The sequence below is a fragment of the Halichoeres trimaculatus genome, unplaced genomic scaffold, assembly GCF_033239565.1.
Source record: "Halichoeres trimaculatus isolate MK-OKI-2021-1 unplaced genomic scaffold, fHalTri1.1 fHalTri1_scaffold_2, whole genome shotgun sequence".
Taxonomy (NCBI): Eukaryota; Metazoa; Chordata; class Actinopteri; order Labriformes; family Labridae; genus Halichoeres; species Halichoeres trimaculatus.
This window is the reverse complement of record NW_027437180.1, coordinates 4,979,382-5,006,323: the sequence shown is the minus strand read 5'-3', so window position 1 is coordinate 5,006,323 and position 26,942 is coordinate 4,979,382. Positions and strand designations below refer to the sequence as shown.

General features: G+C 40.2%; 2 protein-coding genes across 3 annotated transcripts in view; both read right to left on the bottom strand.

Annotated features, from left to right (window-relative positions):
* Positions 1 to 25,922, bottom strand: part of LOC141810537 (nocturnin-like) — a 32,919-nt gene extending 6,997 nt beyond the window's left edge. Inside the window, exons 1-2 of one of the 2 annotated variants that reach the window (XM_074698201.1) lie at positions 25,830 to 25,922; positions 19,724 to 20,003 (exon numbers count right to left, since the gene is read on the bottom strand). Coding sequence is in view for 1 of the 2 variants with exons in the window: in XM_074698192.1 (XP_074554293.1) it covers positions 2,999 to 3,011 (13 nt within the window). In the remaining variant the exon portion in view is untranslated. Of the gene's footprint in view, positions 1 to 2,998; positions 3,184 to 19,723; positions 20,004 to 25,829 lie in introns of those variants that run through there. The other variant, XM_074698192.1, reaches the window with a different exon arrangement.
* ccdc175 (coiled-coil domain containing 175) lies at positions 22,953 to 25,723 on the bottom strand. Its single transcript, XM_074698180.1, has one exon. It carries the CDS (start codon positions 25,386 to 25,388, stop codon positions 23,172 to 23,174), a length of 2,217 nt encoding a protein of 738 aa, XP_074554281.1. The 5' UTR covers positions 25,389 to 25,723; the 3' UTR covers positions 22,953 to 23,171.
* Positions 25,923 to 26,942: the final 1,020 nt, after the last annotated feature.

Genomic DNA, 26,942 nt, shown 5'->3' with positions numbered 1-26,942 from the left:
GAGGAAACACACGCTAATATGAATGATGGCACCAAAGATACGGTTCTTAAGCCGCCTGCCACAGTCCCAGTGAGGGAATATTTTGTTTTTTATCAGAATGAACAAAGTGTGAGCTCATGAACACCAATGAGCTGATATGTCGCATTTGTTTGAAAATAGTGGCGACGAAGAAGAAGAAGAAGGGGAGGTGCAGCGGAGCCTTGTTCTTTGACAATCCGCTCTTACTGAGGCTTTTGGTCTGCAAAGTAAATAGAAATAAAAGCGCCAAATGGTGGGCGCTCAAAGACAGCTACATTGCCAAAGAAATGCAGCCCTTCAATACGGTTGAAAGCCAGAAATGTTCAAAATGTTTGACAGACAGTACAGATTGACTGGGAATAAGTACATGTTACAAATAATTCAGGAACTGTATAAACTCCCTTTTATTTAGGCTATAGTTTTTATTGTTGGTTTTTTTTTTTTTTTTGGAGTTTCATTTTTTCTTTAGAGACAGGGTCTGTGTTTTATTGTTTTTGATTAGTATTAATCATTTTCATTGACATGTATTTTTTTCTAAAAGAGAGTCTATTTCATTTTCATTGTATTTTTTTCTCTTTCTTGTTTGTTAAATTTATTATATTTTTTGTTTAATTTATTTTATTTATAAGATCCTGACCTTTTAATTACAATTAAATACAATTAAAGTTTCTTGTTTTTGATATGGTGTACTCACTTTATTATCCCATTTATCATAATTACATCATTGAAAAAATGGAAAAAAAAACAAAATAATATTGACAATAATATCGTTTATCGACAATAATATTTTGGAAAATTATCATAGAGCAGACAGGCCTACTTTACAACACTACATCACACGTCTCTCTTTACTTCACAAATTCAAAAATACAAATCAGAAAATAAACCTTTTTACTCATCAAAAAACTTCATTCCTACACAATGTCTGCTGTAAACTACAGAGTTAAAGCAGACTGCTGAACACTTTATTTCTGTCTGGGATTTTGCATTGGTAATCCTTATGAATCCAGCACACAAATGAGCATTTATTTGGAGTTGTATTTTTATCCAGCTAATTAATAAAAGTCTATTTTCACTCTTCTCTTAGCTCCATCTTTAGTCCTCATCCACTAATGACAGATTATCTGGCCCCTAGCTGGCCCTCAGCGTTCAGCAGGTATTTGAGAACAGTCTGTTTGCCATATGGGGCTTAACTTGTTGTGAAAAGTGGAAGTTCTAAGTTTGTTACCAGCAGCCAGCTGCGCCTGAGAATTATGATATCAGCAGTGACAAAGCAAAATGTTAAACTGGCAAAACAATAAGAGGATAGAGTCAGAGAGGAGCTGTGTAAGGAGATAAGTCTGTGGTTTATCACTGTAACTGACCCCTTCCACAGCACAGCCGCTCATTCAGATACACAAAGTATCGATCGTCTCAGTTTTTTAAAATAGCACATACAAACTCCTGTCCTGTTGGCTCAACCAGGAAATCTAACCCTGAAAGCAGCATTCAAGGCCGGAAACGTTCATTTTCAGAGTTCACAGAGGTCACACCAGGTCGATACTAGCAAAGCAGGGTCTCTGTGCACGTGCTCAAAGGCGCCATCTGTCTGAGCTTGAAGACTTCACGTGCTGGCTGTTGGTTCGAGGGAAACTTTGCTCTGCAGTGGGTCAAATCAAAGTGGGTCAAATTCATTGGTAGGGCAGCCAAGACGCACCGTGCTTGTTGAGTGACTGCAGGCTTGGACAACAACAACACAACCCTTGACACGTTTGACCTACATGTTAAAAACAGAAACAACTCTCCTTATCTTCTATTCAAGGGTTATCGTAAAGGTAATCCTCAAATATTTGTTGTTTTACAGCATTTGCTTTGGTTTGAAATGACTGAATCTCAGCTAATGTGCAGGGAGTCATCCTCAGATTGACCTGTGCTCAGTTTTGTGTATTTAGGCCAATATGAATATATTTCACTATGAATTCACATAAACAGATGAATTATTTTGTAAATACATAAATAAAAAAATAGGTCTTCAGTTAAAAGGAAGGAAGCACTGACTGAGAGAGGGCACTTAGGCTTATTTTACCCACTTCCACAAACTAAAAGGGAAATGTTTTGCTACGATTCAAAGCAAAAACCACAACCGAATATGTTGGGATGAAAATTTAAAAAACTTTTTATAACTTTTTTTTCTGACAAGAGGGCAAAGCAACTCTCTGTTCCCTTTTTCTGTTCTCCAAACGTGTTTTTAAAAAAGAGAGATTAGGATGCCTCATCTCAACTCAGAGGAATCAGAGACCGACCTCTGCTCCACCAAAGACTAGACTGCAAACAAACTGAAATCAAAGCAAGGGTTTATGTTTCATTTCAAGTACAAAATATGTTTTTAGACTTCATACGAGCCACATTAATCTGACAAGTGCAGAAAAATCTCTTATTTCAAGATATGAAAAGATAAATGTGAAGCCTGAATTGTATTTTTTTCTTAGATTCTTTTCACTCTTTAGTAGAAATCCAAGCATCATTTTTGTTTTTAGCACCTTGAAATAAGACATCTATCTTCACTTACCAGGTAAAAGTGGCCCACATTGAGTCTAACATTTCACTTTCTTTCATTAGAAATAAGATAAAACACTTTTCAGCTTCTGCAGCTTCTTCCAGGATCCTGCCGACCAAAACCATTTGACTAAAAAAGGAGAGATCAGATCCTGTTGGACTCCTGATGTTCAGTCTGTCCAGTTTTATGTGAGAGTGAGGGATAAAGAAGCTGCTGAGTGACCTTCCTGTCCGTATATGACGGAGCCTTGTTCATCAGAGTTTAACATAAACATAAACACAGCTGGATTCACACACACACATACACAGTCATGCTGGATATGGTGATGAAACCTCTTCGCTGCACGATCAACGTCACCGTCAGTTTCATCATTCAGAACAAGAAGAGACGACATCATCAAAACATGATCTCAGTCATAGTAAATAAAGAGATGAACTGTCTTACCCATGGTCTCCATCACCTTCTGCAGCTTTGTCCTCTCTGCACTTCACTAAATAACCTCTAACTCCTCTTATTAACACTTCACTCACACTAACACACACACACTGCACGTTACTGTTGCTGCTCTATGCTTCCTGTTCCCAAAAGGAGACAGTGAGAAATGTGTTAGTCTGTGTGCGAGCGCAGAAATCTGACCTCCCACTCCTCACCGCTGCCTATAAAACCTCAGGGAGAGACGGGGAGGGAGGGAGGGGAGGGGGAGATTAGGAAGTGTGGACGTCATCAGGCCATATGGAGTATTACAGGTCATGTGTGGAGGACGGGGAGAGGGACACAGCACACACAGCTCTTTCTCTCACAGACACACACAGACAGAGTGTGTGATGGAAACGTCTCTAATGAGGCTGATTGTATTGAATTATCCAGTCACACAAAGCACTCAGAGAGATAAATGAGGGGTTAGTCATTTTCAGTGATTCACAGCTTATTAGTTTCTAATTCTCTAACTGCTTCACAGCAACAGAGGCAGCATGAATAAACAATTGTGCTGCACGTGCCAGAGTGCGGCTGAACATTGTGAAATAATTACTTCCTGAGGTTGCGTGTCGCTGCAGCCTTTATGACACTTTGATCATAATTTATCGTCTATAGTTACATCAGTGAGCAGTGTTATTTTCCGTGTGGTAGGCTGTACTTTTACAACAAAACAACAGAGAGGAAACACTAGCAGGAAATAAATCTGCTGAGTGGGACAGTAAAACGACTATAAGAAGACACGATTATGAACCTGAGGTTTGAGAACTATTTAAAGATAAAGCATGTGATATTTCAGAGCTCTCAAACACTCTGATTAGATGGAAATAGGATAAAACTGAATGTACACTTTATTTCTCTACAGTGGAACATTAAAGACAAACTGAAGGCTGTGCATGCACCAGTTGGACAATGAAGCAGAAAGAGAAGTGGTTGTTGTGCACAAAAAAAAATGTTTTGATGAGTTTTTGAGGGTGAAACTTTACAAACTGAGCATCATATGAAGCAGATACTCAGGAGTTTCTTAAAGTGATACTCCGGGATGGATCCTATCACAAGGTTTAGGGCAGAAATTACCCATACAGCAGTGTTTTTGTGGAGCAGAAGCCCAGGGTGCTCACACCAAACATCCCGTCCCTACTTGACCAAAAACACAAATAATCGTGTTGTAAAACGGCGCTACCTCCGCTGCAGAGCCACAGCTGGCTACGAGGCGCTCACCGCTTAGTGTATCAGTCCGCACGCACGGCGTGCCAGATATAAACAAACGCAGGTAGTCTGCCAGGACGAAGAGACACGATGAGAACTAGAGCCTTTTTTAGCGTTTTTTTTTTTGTGTGTGAAAGTAATGCACTGAAAATTCTCTAAATACAGCGTGAATGCAGACTGATATCAGATTTTTCAGTGGGAGTCTGTTTATTTGTGTTTTTGGTCAAGTAAAATATGGCCCCGTCTGAGTGCAGAGGAAACCTGCAGAGGAGCAGGGAGGGGGTGTTTGGTGGGAGCGCTCTGGGCTTCTGCTGCACAAAAACACTGCTGTAGGGGTAATTTCTGCCCTAAACCTTGTGATAGGACCCAACTTGTTCCATCATGGAATATCACTTTGAAGGCCGCTGTTGCTTCTTTAACCTTACAGATACAAGGATGAACAGGGGTGTATTTATTCCTAAATCTGCCTGCTAGATTTCGCAAATAACTCCTTCTCTACACACTGTATAAAAAGTCAAACAGGGTTGTAGGAATTGAGGAAAAAATACACAAAACTCTGCAAAACATGATGGATTAGTGAATGTATGCTGTCGGGCAAAAACAAAATAACTCATAGCACATGCAAAGAATCAAGCTGTAGATGCTTTCACCTTAAAGAGAAAGTATTTACCAGAGATGGGTAACTTTTACATTTGAAACGATACAGTACCGATGCCAGGTACTTGGCAACTGGTACCGGAACTCAACAGTACTAATTTTCAGTACTTTTTGTGTTTATGTGGTGAAAAACATCATTTTGCTTAAAAATCAACTATGTTTATTTTTCAATATAACATACGTATTCTTCAATATATAACCATACAATGTTGTGTTCATGTCCAGCATTGAAAATCGCCTACTCTTCCACTCCCTCACAGTCAGAAGGACGCATTTAGGGACTTTAACATGGTACCTTTTAATGTTATTTGAATCGGTACCTGGTACTGTACCTAATTCGGTACCCATACCTTTATATACTTTCTTAGGTTTCATTTATTCTGTCCCTCTGGTGCCCCCGTAGCAGACAGCTCACTGAAATCCCTATTTTTCCTCACACTGGTGTATTAGAAAATTCTAATATCAGCCCATGTCTGAAACACTTTACCTATTAGCCATTGTTTCTTAAAGGCGCCCTGCTCCACAAACCCCCATCTCTCTGATTGGCAGGCCCTCTGGAGCCCTGTTGAGGGCAGAGCCATGGAGGCTCATGCCTCCAATGTGTAATAAACCAGTGAGGAGATTCTCATGGAGATCTCATGAAAGATTAGGGACAATCACTTGCTATTTATATATCAAAGTGTTTTAATCCGTTTACAGACAGATTCAAGGATTTCTATAAATTTGTAGTTTTTTTATTAATGTGCTTATGAAAGCATGATAATTTACTTAACTGAGGTGTTGAATTCGGCAGACATTTACTCTGAAAATAATCATTTCACAGTAAGACTCCGAACATCTTTCAGCGTGCTCATGTTGAGCTAAAAACCCAGACTCATCCAGCTAAATTAATAATTTTAAACATGCATCAGGAGGTGAGTAGTCATAGGTTAACAGTACAGAAAAAGGTTAAAAATGAACTTTTCAAACTACACCTTGTCTGTTACCAGCCCTTTTAAACTTGTAATAAGTAACTAGTCTAAGGAATCAAAACAATGAATATTGACACCAGCAGTGTGAAGGGACAGGCACAGGTAGAGTCCAGATCAAAGTCTCTAAGAGATCAACGCAAAGTATAAACAACTTTTTTCATCAAGCCAAAACTTATCAGGAACAGGCGTCCTTCTTTTAGCCTGCTGAGCTGTATTGTGTTATTGTCAAAGTGTAATCAAGCTGTGTCTGTGGGTCTTCATCAGCATTCTGCACAGACCTCTATGAAACATCCACCTGTTTGACTTTGTGAATAATGCAGGTCAGAGTCCGACCCTTATGCGCGCTACGTGAGCAGAATTATTCTGTTTTACAGGCAGCGACAAAGCTCTCTAATTCCTCCTAATCCAACTGACTGGAGTCAAGAAACAAATACTTTTATGTTCCCTGTGTTGCTTTGACGTCAGCACACTACCGGCTCTGCGACAAACAACTAACGGTGCCTCTGACATTGATGACTCATGTCTGAGGAAACTGGAGCATTGGCTTTACCATGTTACAGGTCACGACACATCATGAGAGGCACTGGTTTGGTGCTGAAATTCAGGATTTCCACATCATGGGTCTTTCCTTTCAGTAACAGAAGAAAAGTTAGCTTTCACAAGAGCTCAACGAAACAGGCAGGAAAACAAGGTGAATGAACGGTCATTGATAATGTATCTGTGTGTGTGTGTGTGTGTGTGTGTAACAAGCCGTTAAAGCAGAATGAATCATTTCCTCAAGACAACCACTTGTGGATTAAGAGCAGAATAATATCATGTAGAAGGTGGACTGGAACAAAAGAGAGAAAGGTTCTGAATATTCATGTGTATGTGTGCAGTGTGCGCTTGTATGTGGGTGTGTGAGTGCATAAGTGAGATTGAAAGAGCATGTCACAGCTTTTTTATTGGCATCCTGACATTTCCACATTGAAGGCCAGCTGCCTCCTTACATTACAATAAGTGGGTGCAATTGTTGCTGTGTGCGTCACCACAGCTGACGCTCTGTCCCTAAGACGGTTCTATTTGTGATCTGTAAGAACCACTACTATATATAAATACAACTTTTTCTCCCTAATTGAATCATCCAATGTTGTAAAGCTGGTACAGTATCTATCAGGCCTTTCTCCCACAAGTAGCTGTGTGTATTATTTGTATGTGTTTTAAGATCTTACATGGAAATACGAACCCTTCAGACCCTGCGTCCATTTGAATGGACATGACATATTGGTTGCTCTAAACCATTAAAAATAGGGATGCACGATATTGGATTTTTGCCGATATCCGATATGCCGATATATCAAAACCACATTTGGCCGATACCGATACCAATACCGATACCGATACCGATACCGATACCGATACCGATAATCACAAGTTTGTTTGTTTTTTTCATTGTAAAGAAAGCTAAGTCTATCCTGTACTGGAATTTATATGTTACTCTTATTGTGACGGTCTTATTTGTTTAAGAAACACACATAAAACAAGACAAAAAAACATTTGATTTTACCATAAATAAGAAATGTATTATTTTTTCAAACTCAAGACATTCAGTATTGAAATACAGAAAAATAGTTTCTTTAGACCACATGAACTTTAAATGTACAAAGCATTTTCAAACGTAACCAAGTTGCATTTGATTATTTTAGAGCTACTGTAACAACCTGGTGACAGACACAGAGCTCTGCAGTACAAATAAATGAAGTGCTACATTTTATTTAAGGAGCTTATTTTTCAGATGGAAAATGATAATAATCCTAACTGAATAGCACATTATCGGCTGTGTATATCGGCAGAAATTTTCATATCTGCTGATACGTGTTTTTAAGCTTTTATTAGCCAATAGCGATATTGTGCCGATAATTTCGTGCATCCCTACTCTAAACCATTAAAAACACTGACATCCAGTTTTTTAGGTCATACCTGATTTATTTCTATGTACTAAGTTTTCATGTCATATTACACTTTAGTCGTGGCGTCCTTTGTAATGGACATAAAAAAACCCACTAAAAACATGAGTTGTCAAAAAAAAAAAAAATCACTTTGTTTCTATGTTAGAGAGGACTTAAAATCAGTTGGACAAATTATTTTTTGCCCAGCAGAAAAAATGCAGGTCTTCATCTGGGCTTTAATCATGTACCAACTTTTCAAAGCATCATTGAGACTGGCTGCATCACAGCTGATAAACAAAGATGTTTTATGTGAGCTGCAGATGCAGAAAAAAGAAACGCCGCCTTCACGTCCTTATCGCCCGTTTGAAGGATCCCTCAGCTGAATCCCTCTGGGGCCAGCAGATAGTTTATCTTTGCAAATGCCATCAAATTTCCAGCCCCTGAGTCCAAGGACCTTTTTTGTAACATCAGTATTTTGGTCTAACTTTCTAAATATCTCACAAAATCAAAGCAAAGCTAACAATTAACTGCCTTATTTTGATCTACTCACGACCTCTTAATGTAAGTTTACTTCATAAACGGACGCTCATACTGCAGAGATAAGCAGGGGAGGTCTTCTGCACTATAGTTGAGAATGTTAGTGTTTTCTGATCTCTGAGAAATAAATATGAATAAGTAAAATTCAATCTGATTAAAAACTGAATGGTTAGCATGAGTATGAGGATATGACCAGTTATGCACACTCTTAAGTAGCGATGTAGTGAGTTGTACTGAATTGCCTTTTAACCCTTTGACCTTTGAGCCCTCAGGTGAAGCTGAGATCCCCACAGGCATGTTGTATTGGTACAGACGGTGACAGCTTAGTATGGATTGGAAGACAGAAAAATATGAATCTCTATTTACTCTTTACACATCAGAGCATGAGACAGTATTTGGTCTCAGAATAAATGAGAAATAAATGAGAAATAAATAAATGAATCAATAATTAAACACCTCTTCAACGGATGGAATAATAAGTTATAAGAAGAGGGCGTTTTGAAATAATGGCATCGGCTGATTCTTGTCTTCAGGGGGGTTTAACAAGTAAATAGGAGATATCACAGGTGGTAGCTTCTTTTTTTTTCTTGCCTCAATGACAGCCAATCCAAAATAAAACTGTTACTAGCCTGTGTTGTATGTAAATTCTGTCCTAATACCCATACCAGGTATCGGTATAAGGCGGATACCAGCCTTTTTTCAAGGTATCGGTACTCGTGAAGGCTGGAGAGACTAGCAGCAGATACTCTATGCTAAAAACTCTGACATCAAGCGAGTCCACCTCGCCACTGCTAATTTCTGCAGTTTAACACCACGGCAAATGTGCGCCAGGTCCTGTTCAGACAAAATGAATGAACGACGAAGAGTTAACAGTTAAACTTCTTTATTTTGCACTTTAGTTTACTTTGAAAAATACCTTAACTCTGACAGTTGTTAGTTGTATTGTGCACTTTTAATCCATATTCTTTAAATATTTATCAAAAAAGTTCTTAACTCAGAGAGTTGTTTGTGTTTTATTTGGACTTAATGGCATAGTGACTGTGCTTTCTTTGATCAAAATGATCTGTCACTGCTGATTGAAATTTTATGAATAAAAAGTACTCGTAGTATCAGTAGTACTCAAGAAGGAGTACTTGAACTGGTATCGGTCTGCATAAAAAGTGGTATCAAACATCCCTAATAAAATAATATAATATAATTTAGTTTTGCCTCCAACATAAAGTCTGAAATGTACAGTGTTTTTAAAGTAAAGATTTAACTTTTTAATCTAGATTTTAATCCAGAAAACAATTACTTTCATTACTTTTGTTTTATCTTAATTTTTACTTTTTTTTTTTCATTTTACTCTTCTTATGGTACTTATCTAATCTTTTCATATTGATTTCTCTTTCACTTCTCACTGATTTCTATAATTTTTTGCCTCACTGTTCTTTTGTAACAGAACTCCATGCTGCATGTTTGAACAAGTGAAATGAAAATTAAGATGAGTTGGGGCAGAGCACAAGTGTTTTTGAATTCTATGAACTCTATCATCTCAAAATTCCTCTTAAACAAATTACCAATTCAGGACAACCATGTCTCTTTCATTGTAACACACATAGAGTAATTGATGCCATTATTAAATAGCTATATTTTGTCAAATGCAAATAAACAACATCATAACATGTGAATCCGATATCACCCATTGTTGATCTCAGCTTTGGAAGACAAAACATCAGCAGACTACTCTTTAGGAAACAGCCTCCTGATGAACTACTCCTACATGACAACTCTAATGATGCAGTAGTTACTCAAAGTACACGCCGAGACCTGCTAACATATAAAAACACAGAGTATCACATTTTAACGTAGAAGACTTGAGGCTGAAAGTTTGTCTCCAAATAAGCTGAACCACAACCAAAAGAAAAACAGAGAACAAGTCTGCACAGCTCTGAGAGCCACACCAAAGATTTCCACACACCCAGCTGACTTCTGGTCTGCTCTGGTTCAGAGCTCTTCTTCTAATGTTGTGATCTCAGCAGGTGAAGCAGGAGCGTGATGTCTCAGGGAATCATCTCATTCATGCACAGTAAGCCTTTCAGCAGTAACCTCAGTGAGTGTTTGCCAACCCCCGACCCATCTGCGGTCGGTTGCATAACTCACTGTGTCTCTGTCACTGCAGATAAAGTCAAAGTAATCAGAAAGTGTTTTCAAAAGGGTTACAATGCCACGGTCTTATCAAGAGTTTATGCCTTTTAATGACATTCTTTCTCAGAATTGGACACTCCACCTTGAATGCCTTTGAGTCAGCTCGCTCCTGAGTCCACAGAAAGTCTCACCTTTAGTTTGTTTCTCTCAGCCTGTCTGGTCATGAATAACCAATGAGAACAGAACTGTCTGTCCCCAGCTGAGCTGAGCCTTAAAGTTTGAAGGTCTGGGTATGACACGGCAGTCTTCTCGGCGAGCCACAAGTTATCTAACAAGCACTGGCCAGTCTTTGGTAAAAATGTCAAATCAAAGGAGACTCATTTTGTCACTTTAAGCTCAGCACTGGCAAACATCAAACTCTGTGGTAGAGTTTCTTCCCATTCCTGTCAGGGCTGTGGTGAACTGAGGGAATGGATAGTTTAAGTCAAAGACTTGTCAAATGTAGCTTTGTGTCAAAAGAGCTGAATGCTCAGTAACAGATGGTGGGTAGGGCATGCACTGAGTTGGTTTTGTAGAGCCACGTTGTGTTTTTCAACCAGACCAGTCAGGTAATCTTTAGTTCCTGGTACAACCTTCCCAGGAACTAAAGGGCTGTGTACATGACAACGGTTTTAGGGTGAAACGCAAAAGTTTTGTTGCATTTCAGCCTTGCGTTTACACAGTTTCAGCTGACCTAAAACACAAACTTTTGAAAACGGCCTCCAGAGAGAGATTTTTCTGAAACGCTGCCGACACCGTAGCCATGTAAGCAGTAAGCTGGCGTTGTCAGTGGAAACGCTGATGTCACACTCCGTTTTGCATGAGTGCATACAACAGGACAACAGTACCGTTGTTACATTTGTTGTGAACTACCATGTTGTGCTGGTGCTGCTCAATCTGCTGAATCTGCTGACTCTCTTTGAACAAAATGAGCATCTGTTGCCTTGCATGCTTACTACAGCGTTTTTAGTCCCTCCGCGTTTCTGTGTAAACGCAGATTTTTTCACTGAGTTTCACTTCTTTTTAGCGTTTTCAGATGAAACGCTGTTGGGTAAATAGGGCCTAAATTGTTCCCATGGCCCATTGTTTTCTGCATTTCCAGACCTGGGTAATTTATGTAAATCACAGACCCACCAACAGTCCCGGTTTATAACCCATTCTCCTGCTGTACTCCTGATTTGTAATTCCTTCCAACTACCTCTTGATTTCTCACCTTTATACCAATTATAGACTCGTTCATAAGCACAGTGCAAGGTAAAATTCTACAATTTCATTTAGCAGATGCTTTTGTCCAAAGAGAAGCATGATACATGTCGTTAGACCCAGCAACCCAACTTGGCAGCAACAAGTAAGCAATTCTGATCACAGAACAAGGAGGTAAAAATGATGTCAGCTTTACAAAGTAGGGATGCACTGATCCAACTTTTCTAGTTCTGATACTGATACCTGGGCTTTGGGTATCGACTGATACTAATACCGATCCGATACCAGTAATAATAACCTGCTTCCCCACTGTGGGATAAGACTGGTAATGTTTTAGGTAAAGGGCAAAAAATGTGTATGGAGTTAGTTACTGAAGTTAATATTTATTTAAACTATAAAACATTTAAATGTTTAAAATTGTAATATTTTTTACCCTGTATAGTGGTAATTCAACAAAAAACAAAGAAAGTGCATCAGAGGTAAGATTCCAAATCAAGTATCCAAGAGTGCCGGTAAAAAAGAAATGGGAGAAAGATATTTGCCTGGATCAGCACCATAGATCGGCCCCTTCCCACCAATACTGATACAGCCTTGAGGGGTGCCGATCCACCGATAACTAATACCAGGATGGGTATCAGTGTATCCCTACTCCAAAGCACACTGTTGAGGCGGGGGGAATAAAATCAGACATGGTGACATAAAGAGAAAAACAAGACCAGCAGAAGGCAGATAAACAACTGAGGACATTCAGCAAAAATCTCACCTTAGAAGGTAAAAACTGGCAGGCATCATTACATGTAGCCCCACAGTTAGCCTGTTAGCCTGTTAGCATGGAGGAGAATCGGCCTGTGTTGGATCTGATCGTGGTGTGTTTCACTGCAGATGGATTTGCTCACTCTAAACGGAGACAAGCGCTATCAGCAAAGCCATCGCCAGTTGAAGCTGTGTCACACAGCCTGAAACAGCTTTGACCGGCTTGACATCACACTGCTCTGTGGTCTAATGCATGTGATCCTCAGAGATGTGTCTTGGATTTACAATGAGTCTATTGATACACAACTTTCAGTGGTACATCCTTCTCAAACGGTTTAAAATTATCATTAACTACTAATCCGTAGAGGTGTCTCAGTCCGACATTAATATCTGATATCGGTCCAATATCAGCAAAAAAAAACAAATATCAGTATCGTATCGGAATGCATCTACAATCTCAGATATAAGCACTCTGATATAATCAGTCCACTCCGCTCCTGCTGTTTTTATTTGATTTATTTAGGTTATCTTCTGGGTCTTCTAATTTATTCTTTATTTTATTCAATTACTAGTATTTTTTATGTTTAATGTTAAAATTTCTGTTACCCATTGGTTAGTAATAAATGGGTCAGTTTTTCCTCATACCTACTGTTGCTGACTACTGTTCTTTGTTTGAATAATATCACTTAATCAAGCCTTTTCTAACATGACAGACAAACTACAAAATAAGTAATAAAAGTAAGCATGTTTAATGCTGATATCGTATCGGATTAATATCGGTATCGGCCAATACTCAATGCTGCAGTATCGGTATCGTATCAGAAGTGAAAATGTAATATCAGGACATTTTCTGATTAGTAGGGACATCCCTACTAATCTGGTCCAGGATTTTTCGTCACATGTATCTAAAACCAAACTAGGATGCATTCCAAATGACTTCTTCTGATATGTACATTAGCTGAAGGTCTCCAGTTCACACGGTCACTCTTTGAACTGTAACACTGGGAGCTGACAGAGACACATTCACACTATGAGGCTCAAAGAAGACAATTATTTAGGATTTATTAAACCAAGTCCATCACAGAGTGTGTGTCATCTCATTGTGGATGGACAGAGTGTGAAATAAAAACACCAACCAGAAATGTTTAAAATGATCAGTGATGCAGGGAGGAGGATATAGCTGCACTTACATGAGGACAGTAGAACAGCAGACAAACTTATCTGACCAGCTCACACACATTCATGTGACAGTTTGTCTCAATCCTTATCCCACTGTGATGAACGGGGCTCATCTCATCATGTTAATTGAAGTGCGTGGAGACTTTTCTGCATTGAATAATGGTTAAAGGAGGGTCACAGGCACAGGCACAGACAGAGACAGATCCTCATCACCTTTCTGAATCATCTTCTTTGTTGTACTAAAAACTCAACATGCTGAAATGACATGAGAAGTCAGTATGAAAACACTGTTGTTACTAGACACAGCAGAGACCTTTGAAGTCAGTCATATATGAGGAGCTGGTGGTCGGTTACCACACGTGACCTTTGTTATGGGTGATACCTGGTGTAAACAGGGCAGTGCTCTCTGGCTTACTGAGAAACAACGTGTTGCTTATTTGCTTTTGATTCTGCATGTTTCTCTCTGGAGCAGCATGTCTGATGTGGATCACTGTCCCCTCATGAGCTGTGTGCAGTTTGCATGATCCCTCTGCTTCCTTTATCCCCTTAGAGAAGTCACAGGTAGAGGAAGAGGAAGACTGGACTATCAGGTAAACATCACAAAAACTCATGAGATGTAGTATAATTTAGCACATGTGAACAGTTTATCAACACAAGCACGCCCAGGTTCTGCTGTCTCTTTCTGTCAGCTCTGTGACTGTCCTGTTAGAACCTGTTACAACCCTTTATCTGTGCTGTGAAGGAGAAGTTGTACAGATAATGGAGGTATTTATGGGTGTTATGATCCTGTGCTGGTGTGTTTGAGCAGATTTGCTGAAAAAAGGGAAAGACAAGCTCCAAGTCAATCAACAACCAGTCCAGTGAGGACTACACAGCTTCAGTGCACAAGGCTTAACTTGAGCTCCCCTCTAGGTGACCCACAGTACATTTGGTCCCAGGTTTGTCCAGAGTACTTATCTGAGAAAAAAAGAAGAAAAGGAAGAAGAAGAAGAAAGGAAGAAGAAGAAGTAGAAAGGAAGAAGAAGAAAAAGAAGAAGAAGACCACAAAGAAGAAGATAAAGAAAAAAAAGAAGAGGAAGAAAAGAAGAAGAAGAAAAGGACAATGACAACAATGAAGAAGACGAGTAAGAAAAAGAAGAAGACAAGGAAGAAAAGTAGAAGAAGAAGACAAAGAAGAAGAAGACAAAGAAGAAGAAGACGGCAGAGAAGAAAAAGACGATGAAAAAGACCTCGAAAAAAGAAGAAGACAAAGAAGAAAAAGTAGAAGAAGAAGAAGAAGAAGAAGAAGAAGAAGAAGAAGAAGAAGAAGAAGAAGAAGAAGAAGAAACACTGGTGTGTGTTCACCACAGCTCAAAGGTTCAAAGACAAACGGAAAGTTCTGAGGAGTTTCACTTTGGTTTATGAGTGTCTGATGAGCATAATGGAGGCTAACCTCTGATCCAAACACACATAATGTCATATTTCTATAACCAAGCAACAAACTGCAGAACAGCTCTGTAAAAACAAAGTGATGGTAGAAATGGTACCATATGTTTTTTATGCTTAGTAGGTGAAGAAAACTAACCACTGCATGGTTCACACTTTGTATACTTCTGATATGACCTGTTTACACTAGGCATGAAAATTATTACCAGTACCTAAAACCACAAATCAGACAAAGAAAACGCATATTTACATTTGAAACAAGCTCATAATAACTTCCGGTCACACACACAGACTGTATTAAACATGGACGTAGTCTCCCCGATATCACCCGAATGCTTCTGAAACGGAAAATGAAGCACATTGGCTGTAGCGGCCATATTGGAAGTGATGGGGGCTTGGTGTACAGCTATAGGGCGCCTGTCAGTCACATGACCTGAACTCTGCCTAAATGGGCGAGCTTGCAATCTTAATATCCTCTGATCTGCCGAGTTAGTAAAAGTTCACCCTCTGTACAGTGTGTGCTGAAAGTAAGCTTAGTAATTCAGACAGGAGATGTTTTGGAACCAGGCTGTAAATATGTTAATTTCTGCTTTGAAAATGGCTTTTTTTGGCTTGGTGTGTATGTAACATCCTGTACTTCTGGAGACAGTCGAGAAACAGCAGATTTCAGCACTTCAGCATTGTCTCATATTCTTAGATCAGAAAATCTTTTTAAAACTACATATTAGCTATTGCATTCACACCGAAGAGGATTCAAATACAACTCAAAGTTTAACTCTTGGTAAATCCAAAGTGCGGTCAATCATGCCTGGACCAAACCCATAAAACTCCATCCTGCAAGCCTCAGTTTCTCTCTTCACTTCTGAAGCAGGCAGACAAAGGAGCCGTCCATATACCTGAACAAATCAAAGTTGTTCTTTTATACTGAATAGACTGATGCATTAAAGATAAAACCATCTTTATCCACACTCATGCAAACATCCATCAAGAACCTGTCCGATGTGAGGAACCTGAGCACAGCTGCAATTAAAACCTGTGAAACAGCCTTTGGAGTCCTGTGCTTAAATTTGCACCACATCATATGTTCCATGTACCACCGCCGCCCCCATTTACCGATTATCCTCGACTGGTTTTCTTTTCCAGGGTTGCTGTGGCTGCACTCCAAAAAATCAACATGGGTGTTTGTTCAACCAACATAGGTAAAACATGTAGCTTCTACAGGATTATTTCATGTTTAGTGGTTAAACATGGTTAAATCATGTTGCTTTAGCATTATATGTAAAATCGTTAAAACTACAACATCGCTTTACGTTAACTCAACATAATTGATTCAAGTAGGAATCCCATCTGCAACACCTCATGTTCATCAGAGAGCAGAGCCAGAGGATAGCCTGGATAATGTGGGCAGTGGCGTTTTCTCCCGGAGGCCAAGGGAAGCTATGCTTCCTCTCTTTTTTTAGACTGTAGCTGTGATTTAATGCAAATATTCCTTTTTAACAGTTTTGATACTTCTTCTGTGTTTTGTCACCGTCATCTCTTCCTTATTCCTCTCCTCTAGTTATTGAGCATTTTACAATGTGTAAAACAGCGCCTTCGTAAATGTTCTGTGGCGAATGCGTGGTGAAAATACGATACTGCACGCTGTTGTCCGCAAGGAAGCCAAGCAGAGTTGGCGTCCCTTGGTGAAAAAAAACAAGAATGATTAACCAATCAGATGAGGCCGCGGTCATGACACTGCTCATCTGTGATTGACCAAGACTGTGCCAAGGGAAGCCACCCTGTCTTTGGCCTCAAACCAATCAAATCACAGTATCGTCATCATCAAGCCACTGAATGAAATCAGTGAAGTTAGCACATTAGCAGTGTGCATGAAGCGGCCGGTTGTGTGTTTAAGTGGGCGGTTGAATTAATTAATACGATGTTTAAGCTAAGTCAAGAGGACAATGTACGTGTGTGAATGAGTGAGTGAGGGTGGGAGAGCTAAAGGGCGTGTGTCGGTGTTTAAAGTAAGTAAAACGAGCTCTCTCTGGGCACTCTAACAGGTCCGTTACATGAAATAGCGATACAAACTGCAACAAAGCCTTTTATGTACCCCACTCCCTAAAAAAAAATACAGATAACAGGCTTTGTCTCACTTGGCTTCCTCAAAAAAAATCTCCACGCCACGCCACTGAATGTGGGCATCATTTAGAAGAGTGCAAGTTCCTGATGAGCTAACAATCCACTTGCTGTCACCAGGTGTTGTCTGGACATAACTTTATAAACTTTTGTTTGTATAATTGGTACAAACTAATGAAGTAATTTTGTTGTGACAGCTCATTGAAACCATGAGTGAGGAGCAAAGTCAGCGCATATGAGACCCTACTGTGCAGTGAAACGGTACTTGACGGGCGTGGACTAGCTGTCTGTGCTCCCCAGTGTGGATCTACAGTCTGTACTTGACTGGCGCGGACCTGTGGTCTGTGCTCTACAGGCGCTGACTGGTGTTTGTGCTCGTTTGGTGCGGACCAGCTGTTTGTGCTTGTTAGGTGTGTGAACTGGCTGCTTGTGCTGGACTGCCATGGACCTGTGGTCTGTGCTAAACTAGCATGGACTGGGGGTCTGTGCTACATATGGCCCAGCCCATGTACCCAATGATCTTTACAGGTTGTTTTATGTTAATAAAACAAAGTGTGTTGACACGCTGTGCTTCGTTGACCAAGTTTAAACTGAAGTGTTTTAAGATTACACAGCTGGTCCATGCAGTGGTGCACAGACAGCCATGTTGCTTTTAACCAAAGCAAAGTACAACACAGATAAATATACAGCAAGGTCTTATATCCACTGTGTACCCTCCTCACTCACGGTTCAAATGTCTTACCTTAGTGGATATGTTGAAACAACTTGTCAAATCAAGTTGGACCCACACATTGCAAATAAGTCATACTAATGTCAAAACTTTATGTTCACACAACACGTTTACAGTTGGTTGGTTTAACAAATTGGGATCCTGCTAAATGAAAGCAATTTGATTAAATTGAAACAACACAGTCAAGATTAATTGACTTAACTTGGTTTGTTTAAATGGAATATAGGTACTAGGGCTGGGCGATTATGGAAAAATAAGAATCCCGATTATTTTAAGTGATATTGAAATCACAATTAATATACACATATACACGATTATTCATTTATTCAAAAACTTCAGTACTGATTTAAACACAACTTTAAAGAACCAGTAAGTGGCACATACAGTATTATTGATACACATAAGTCACACACACTCGCTGTGGCTGCACATGGAACACAGAAGAGGAACAAAGGAACTTGCATACATCCACACTGTGTGGCATATTAATTGTTTTTCTTCGATTATATTGTTTTTATGATTGTCAGATGGTAAAATTGAAATCACGATTAAAATCCGATTAATTGTCCAGCCCTAATAGGTACCATGATAAAATCATGTTCTTCCGATGACTTATTTTTTAAGCATGGAGCCAATCCCAGCTGTCATTGGATGAGAGGAGGGGTACGCCCTGGAAAGGTCACCAGTCTATTACAGGGCTAATATGTAGGGACAGACAACCATTCACACACACTCACATTTTAGAGCGACTAATCAACCTGATGCAAACCGCACACAGAGAGGCACCTCGAGGCGACAGCACTAACCACTGCTCCACCGTGCAGCTCCATTTTATCATTTTACATTTTGTAACATTGTTTAAAAAAACAATGTTCTTAGTCCAAGTAAAATTATATTGAACAATTGCATGATAAATACACATTGGTATACCAACAGTTTATTTCTCTATTTAAAAAGGTATGTCTTAGATAGTTTGGAAGACACTGATTTCGATAAATGGAAAGTGAAACTGGTATGCAGCCAAATCAACGCTGTGGAGTTGATCAGAGAATCTGAACCCGAACTCCATAAATCAACACTACCTCTCTTCTATATTCTCCTTTGTCTGAGTTTAGAAAGTATTCCTTCTGGTAACAGTAGACTCAAACCACACAACTATTTCAGATCCAGATCTCATTTTGGCCTCAGGTGAACAAATAATGTATCAGTGCAAAATTGGATCCTTATATCTCTGACATTTAAACTTCTTCATCCTGACATGAGCCTCAACAGCAGGTCCCTTCTTATCAACCCCAAGTAACAGTGCAGAGTTTCTTTACTGTATTTGTTTGCTCAGTGCTCCTGAGCAATGACTCTGACGTGCTGTAACAATGGAGGACCTCGTCCTGAACCTTCTCTGCTTTGTAATAACTCTGTTAAAACTAACAAAGCTGAGGATTAGTGTCACTGTCAGGAGTAAGGTCAGCATTCAGAAACCTAAATGTCATCAGCACCACGGCGTCAGACTGTGCCAGTCATGACAACACTCATGTCAGTGTTTCTTCTAAATATCAACCCTGACAAGCTCGTTATATCTGATCTGATTGTGCCACATAGATAGCGTTACATCAAGCAAAGAGGTTTTTAACTTTACTTCAGCATGTGTCCTTCAACCGCAGATAAAAAACTTTAATCAACAGCAGAACGAGCTTGACATCTCCATGTGCCACAGGTCGGGCGTATCAAAGCAGCAAACCAAGCAGAACCATGTTTCAAACGCTGCACAGTCACATGGTGTAAAGAGTTCATGACGCTGTGTAATGTTTGTCAGGAGACTTACCTTCTTCTCTGAAGCACACTGCTGGTTTCTGTTCCTCTCTTTACGTCCAGCTGCTGCTTCTCCGCCCGCTCTTTTCCTCCACCTCAGTGTGGCTCTTATGGACTGTGACACAGGCAGAGGGAATGTACATTTGTGTGCATGTGCACGCCTGTTTTTGTTCACAGGATAGAAGTTGACTGTCTGACCCTCTCACAGAAGGGCAAGGTCACAGCAGAGAAAAGCTGGTCCCCTCTGCCACCTGCTGGTCAGGGCAAGAGTCACACTCCAAACTTCAGGAGGCCTGAGGAGAAAGAAGTCAGTCATCAAAATGTGCTGCTCGTACTAACACACTGACAGAAACCTGTCTGAGAAACATAATGGATGTTAGAGTATAGTTCAAAATGTGTACAGTGATATTAATCAATTTCCAGATCGATATTTCTCTAGTTTAATTTTGCCTTCTGGTGTTTTTAGAGCACATTTTTACCCGTCTCATAAAATAACCTATGAATCAAGAAAAACACACTTTCTCTATTGTGAGATCACAGCAGGCTGGTGACGTCTTCATGTGAATCCATGTTTTTAGTACTATGGTTCTATTACACTTAATACTATAGGCCAATCACAAGAAAAGAGCTGATAACTATAATCTGCAGTGGAAGTAAAATAACTCTAATTTCGTGGTGCAGCGCAGGGGGCGCAAGCCTGGCGCACCCCGCGCAGTGTTAATTTTGTGCTGCGCATCGCCGTGCACTGCCAATTTGACAATTTGGTAGACCGTCTGCGCAGAGATGGAGGAGTTGACGGCGCCAGGGGGAGTTGACGTCGCACCAGGGGGAGGTGTCGGCAGATTCATGTTGACGCAGTGTCAATTTCGTGCCAAAAACAGTGCACTGAAAGCTCCCCAGCTCCAACCTGGTCTATCCTCGGCACAAAGTGGAGCACACCCTCCGCAGCTGTAATTTGGTGACAGGCGCACATGTGCGCACATGTCAACAAAGCCTCAGAGGCAGGTTTCCAGAGTGTCAGGCACATTTTAATGCAATAATCAATCTCAGCAATCACTATTTAATGTAACTGTCTGAACCAGCATATACATTTATATCTATATTAACTGTCCCGTCACATCTGATGTCGGATTAAAGCCGTTTGTCATAATGGAAAGTTAACCTGACGGCAGCTGGAAGTTTGATGCACATCTTACAATTAAACAATAAACAGCCTTAACATCTGATACTGAGTATAGATCTGGTTCTCTCATTTCATTTAATTCAAAGAAAAGAGGGAGAGAAAAGACGAAGAAAAAAGAGACAAAATAAATGTATTATATAAATTTCTCTGTTTTAGTCTTTATTTTTAACCTGATCTAAAAAGATGGAGTACATTATTGTAAGGAGGATGAGGTGGAGACACTGGGAGAGTATACAGTATATCACTAAAGGTTCTGCTATTTGGCGATGACAAACCAGGAGTGCAGGTGGATCAAAAGTATTCTGAATGGATAAGCCAGCTGTGTAACTGCCTCTTCATTTTTTACTCCGGATAAAGACAAAGGAACAGATTAAATCTGTCCCGGGAGCTGGCCGACAGGGTGACGCGCTTCGTGTCCTCCGATGTGCCCCGCTGTCCATTCTCCTGCTGTAGGGACAGCGGCTCTGACCGTCTCCGCTACCAGCACTGTTTCCGTGGTGCTGGGGATCACTCAGACCAATCAGACGCTGCGCCTCGGCCACAGCGCATTTAAGGGCGAGGAGAGGCTCATTTGATTGGTGAAAACAGCGCTCGGCTGTGTTAAACCCACTCACGGCTTTTCTCCTCCCTCTCTGCCATTTGTGCGGAGGGAGGCGTGGATGCGCACCTACGCGCTCCCCTGCGCTTCTCTTTGCCTTGACTGCGCCTCTCTTGCAAAGTGCGCCGGTCACGCCCTGTCCGCGTGGCAAAGGCCGGCGCAGAGCAGGTGCTCCTGCGCTTGCGCCTGGTCTACGAAATTAGAGCCCTGAGTATTATTTTTTTAATTTATCTAAAATGAAATAATCAAGGCCCTGTATTCTTGACAAATCTGTACATCCACCAACATGTGGTTGCCAGATTAATGGAGTAATTTATTGAATTTCTTTGACTGTCCAAAAAATGTAATCTAAAAGAATTTTCTTAAAAAAACAGCTGATGTGACATGTGACTGTTGATAACGCTGTTACACACAGAAAGATATTTTTAAAACACCATCCATGTCACAACATCTTTAAAACAGCAGTACTGGATACATGATTTTCCAGGGCTTTGGTTGATTTCACCAAATCAACTGTCAGAGAGTAAATAAAGAGATAAAGTAGATTCTTATTTAACTTGAAACATGAAATTGACCGTTTTCACTGCATTTTTTGTCAACAAATAAAACTGTGTGAGACACTTGAAACCATTGTTTTTACACATGTGATTTGGTATTTGACAAATTGATAAAGACTACAGATGCTATATGCAGCAAATACTTGGATATGAATTTAATATAGGTAAAGATATAATTTGTGACCTGTGTCATGACTTTGCTGCAGTCAAGTCTTTAACAGGTAACAGGAAAAAAACACTTCACCTTAAACCGGTCCTTTTCCTGTCTTACTCTTTCCTTTAAACTGAGTGTAGAGTCTAAACTGTCAGGGATGAGTTTAAGCCTTGATAAGCTCCTTGTCCCAGCTCTGTTTTCCTGTTCTTTCTATCAGGTTTTCTGTCTTTGTGCAGCGTTTTGGGCGTTGAGGACAGCTGAGAGCAAGGTATGGCAGGTAGTACCAGTGTTGACTACCTGCAGTTTGCATGTATGGACTCTGGATCTGGTGAACGCGACACTGTTTAATGGTTGATGGACGACGAAAGCTGGCATGAAGGGAGGTTGCTAAGGGACACCAGAGCTGTCAAGTCTCTCCAAGGTGTTGTTGGCCCATTTTCATAACACCGCTGAAGTACAAGGTCTCTAGGTTTGGAAGTTTTGGGGACTTGAGGTGCTTTGTCATAGCTGTCTCTTCAGTAGAGGCAGTAGCGAGCTGGGCTTCTTCACTGTGTGCTGGCCTTTTCTTAAAGCACAGGTTTGTGTAGTTTATAAAAGAAATTGAAAAAGCTAAAAAAAAAAAAAAATGCTAAAAATACAAAGGTTCATGAATTTACAAAAACTCAAAACGGCCATTTTTCATCCTTGAAAAATTAAAAATGAGGTGAGGTGAAACAAAACTGAGATAAAAGTTCATTTGATCCACATTTATTTGTTTAATACTTTTCATAGATTTTCCATTTCAATGTCTAAATCAATGAAAAAAACTGACCCTTTTTCTGAGCAGGCCAGTTATGCTAACTATTTAAATTTAACCATAGTGACATTCCCCCAAAAAATGTCCACATAAAACAAATTAATTTTTGTGTGTGTTTTTTTTAACTTTAGTATAAGATGTTTGACAATTAATATAAGGGTCAGTGTAACTTCTTAACTCCTCTGGTCTACAGTAGCTTTGTCACCCAGCCGTTTGCTAAAGGCTAACATTTGTTGGTGCAGAAGTGTGCCAACGCTGCCCAGCTGCTGTTTCCTGATTTTCAAATAGTCCAACTTGGCGCTCAGAAACGTTAACAGAACACCATCACTGCTCTGACAGTCCTGAGTTACCAATAAATCCTCTTTCCATGCTTCTTGTAAGCTCTCAAAAAAGGCTGTCCTCCTCTGCTGAAACTGCTGGACCTCCTGCCGGTACCTGTCTTTGTCCTTCCTGGCTCTGCTGTCACTTTCTGTCATCTGTCTGATACCCAGACGCAGCCTGCTGTTCTCCATGCTGACCTGCTCCAGTTTCGCTCCATTGTTGTAGATGTTCAGCTCCACAGCTCTTAGCTCTGAGGCCTGCTCGTTCAAAACGTTGATGTGACTCCTCCGCAGCTCGTCCAGCTCGGCCTCCTTCTCCTCTTTGGGCTGGAGCAGAGAGCTGGTTCTGTGCTTCAGCCCCTCGATCGACAGCTCCAGGTGGCTCTTTTTCCTTCTCAGATCTGAGGTTAAAGCTTTCAGCCTCTGGTGTCGGGAATGCTCGTCATCCCACTTTGCTTCCACCTTTCTCAGCATCTCCTCCTCCTCCTCCACCTCCTTCTGCTTCTCTTTGTTGCTCCTGATGATGCCCTCACTCTCTGTGATGTACTGCTCTATCTCCGTTTGGCGTTTGGTCTCTTCCTCATGGTTCTCTGCCGCACACTGCTTCATAAAGCTCATCAGGAGGTCTGCATCCACACACTTCGGCTGCCGCTGATGGAGCGTGGCCTCCTCCTCTTGAAGCTCTTTGTATCTTCTCCAGGTGCTGCTGATGTCATCCTCCATTTTTTGCACATGCTCCTTTTGCATCCTCTTTGACTCCACCAAGAGCTCTTCTAACCGCCTCTTCTCCTCCTCATACTGACTGATGTTCCTCCTCTCTGAATCAGCATCTTCACCAATCTCTTCCTGATTTCTCTCGAACATGCGTTTGTTGATTGTGTCTGCTTCCAGGAGCTCTGTGATCTGCTTGTGCAGCTCGTTGATCTCCTTGCTGTGTTTGACGATGAAGGCAATGCGCTCCTCTAGCTGCAGCTTGGACTGCTCCAGCTGCTGTGAGACATGGAAATACTCTTCCCTTACTTCGTTCTCCTCTTCCTGCTGGCGCTTGAACATCTTGTAGATTTGTGAGAGTGAATCTTGATGGAGCCATTGCGATGTTTGACCTGCCTCCATTTTTTCATCCACTGTGGCAATTTCCTCTCTGAGTAGTTGGATATGAGCTCTGAAAGTTTCCTTTAAGTCACTTAATTCCTTCTTCAGTGTTTCTTTCTGAAGCTGTAACTCTTGATGCTTTTGGGTCTCCTCCTTTAGCTGTTTTTCACACTGGCACCGAGACTCTGTCAGTCTTTGTATACTGCTCTCCAGTGTGTCCGAATCAGTAGTGAGCTGGTGCAAAAGTGCATCACTCTCCTGGTTCTGATTGTTTCCTTTCTCCAGCTCCTTTATGCATCTACTGATGGTTTGTTTCTGCAGCTTAATTTCCTCCTCAGCCTGGATCGTTTCCTTTGACAAGCTGTCTTTCTTCGCAGAGAAAGCCTCTCTTTCCAGCACCATGTTTTGCTGCAGCGTTATTTTCGCCTGTTTGACTCCAACTATGGACGACTTCAGCTCTTCTATCTCCTCCTTCGTCTGATCCAAATGATTCTGCAAGCCATACTTACAGGTGATTTGATCGTTCAAAGCCTGTACGATCTCTTTGTGTTCAGCTGTTGCCAGCTCTCGCTCTGGTAACAGCGCTTCGTTTTGGCTCAGCAAAGCTCCCTGTCTCTTCAATGTGCTCTCTTGAAGCTGGGAGACCGAGTTGAGGTCCTGGTTCAGCTGTTTCATCTCATCTGCATTGGATGCTCGGGCTGCTGCAACATCATCCATGATTTCTTGGCTCATTCTTTCCCTTGTGATGATAGTTTGGTGTCTGAGCTTGCTGTTTTCTATGGTTTTAACCTCCAAATGTTCGTGAGTGGCACGCCGGGCTGCCTCCAGTTCACTGATAGCTGCTGTTATCTCTTCCAGGTGGAGGCTGGCTCCAGCTGAAAACGGAACGTTGTCTTCCTTCAGCTGCTTGTCCAGCTCCTTTATGTGCTCCAGAGCCACCATGACGGCCGGGAAGTCGGGCACCAGACATGAAGCCATTATTTTTGGTGTGGGTCGTCTGCTCCAGGACGTGAACCAGTTTAAAGTTTTCTACCACAGCGAGTGGGGTCACCATGCCAACAGTTGGCCAAGGCATGCTACGGAAAGTCGGCGAGGCCACTATTTCAACGGCGAAGGTTATGCATAACATAATCGTTACTCATTGACGAAAACACTTGCTGTCACTGAGAATGTAATGTACCGAAAGAAGCTAATCCAAAGCTCAGTTTGTTTAAACCACCAGTGAACTAGCCTTTACATGTGAAGCAAGGGAGAACCGGATGTTTTCGCAAGGGGGACAACTTGTGTTAAAATTACAGTCACAAGAGCAAACGCCGTTAGCTCATCAACATTGTTTCTAGTTAATACCCGCTTTAAACCATTGCACACTCTATCAACAGGCTGGAAAGGGCCTCAATGTGAAAACTGAAATTCACTCACCTTTCATGTCAGCTACATGGGCATCTCTAGCCAAACTGTAGGAACCAGAGGAGGGTTACGACAGCTCTTGGTTGCCAGATTTGAGGTTTTCACGTATAACAGGCAAGAACAAATGTGGAAAACGAGTTTTCGTAAAGAGTCTTTTGACGTTGAACCTTTGGAATTTGGTGTGTTGATTGCTTTCTCAGTTTACGTTAACAATTTACATCTGTTATCCTTTGACAGTGTTTAATTGAGGGACCACTGCAGTTGATGAGTTTGCTGTCATCCATTGCTGTTTTTATCAAACAAATTTTACTCCACACTTTGTAGTATGTGAAGGCTTATTCATTAATTAATTTATTTATTTATTTGCTTTATCATTGATATTATAAACAAACTATTGGTACATTTTGACATTTCTGTCATTATTATTATTATTATTATTATTATTATTATTATCATTATTTTATTACTATTGTTATTATTGTTATTGTAATTTATTTATTTATTTATTTATTTATTTATTTATTTATCATTATTATCATTGTCAGGGAATTTCCAGTTGGAGCATTTTATCTAAGGTGTAATGAAAGGTTAAAATTATGTTTGCAACACGTTTTTTGAAAAAAAAAAAAAAAAATCAGAAGATTACCTTAAGCATTCATCAAGTCACTTACATGTAAGGTTAATAACAATAACCAAAAAAATAATATTTGGAGTAATTGTAAAAAAAAAAAAAAAAAAAAAAAAAAAAGATTTCAATGCAGGCCCAGTGTGCCAGAAAGAGCCTCAAGTGCCTTTATTTGCTTTTTTTTTAAAAAAATTATTATTAATATTAAAAACAAACTATTGGTACATTTTGACATTTCTGTTATTATTATTATCATTACTATTATAAATTAATTAATTAATTTATTTATTTATTTATTTATTTATTTATTTATTTATTTATTTATTTATTATTATTATTATTATTATTATTATTATTATTATTATTATTATTGTCAAGGAATTTCCATTTGGAGCATTTTATCTAAGGTGTAATGAAAAGTTTAAATTATGTTTGTAACACATTTTTGAATAATTTAGAAGATTACCTTAAGTATACATTAAGTCACTTACATGTAAGGT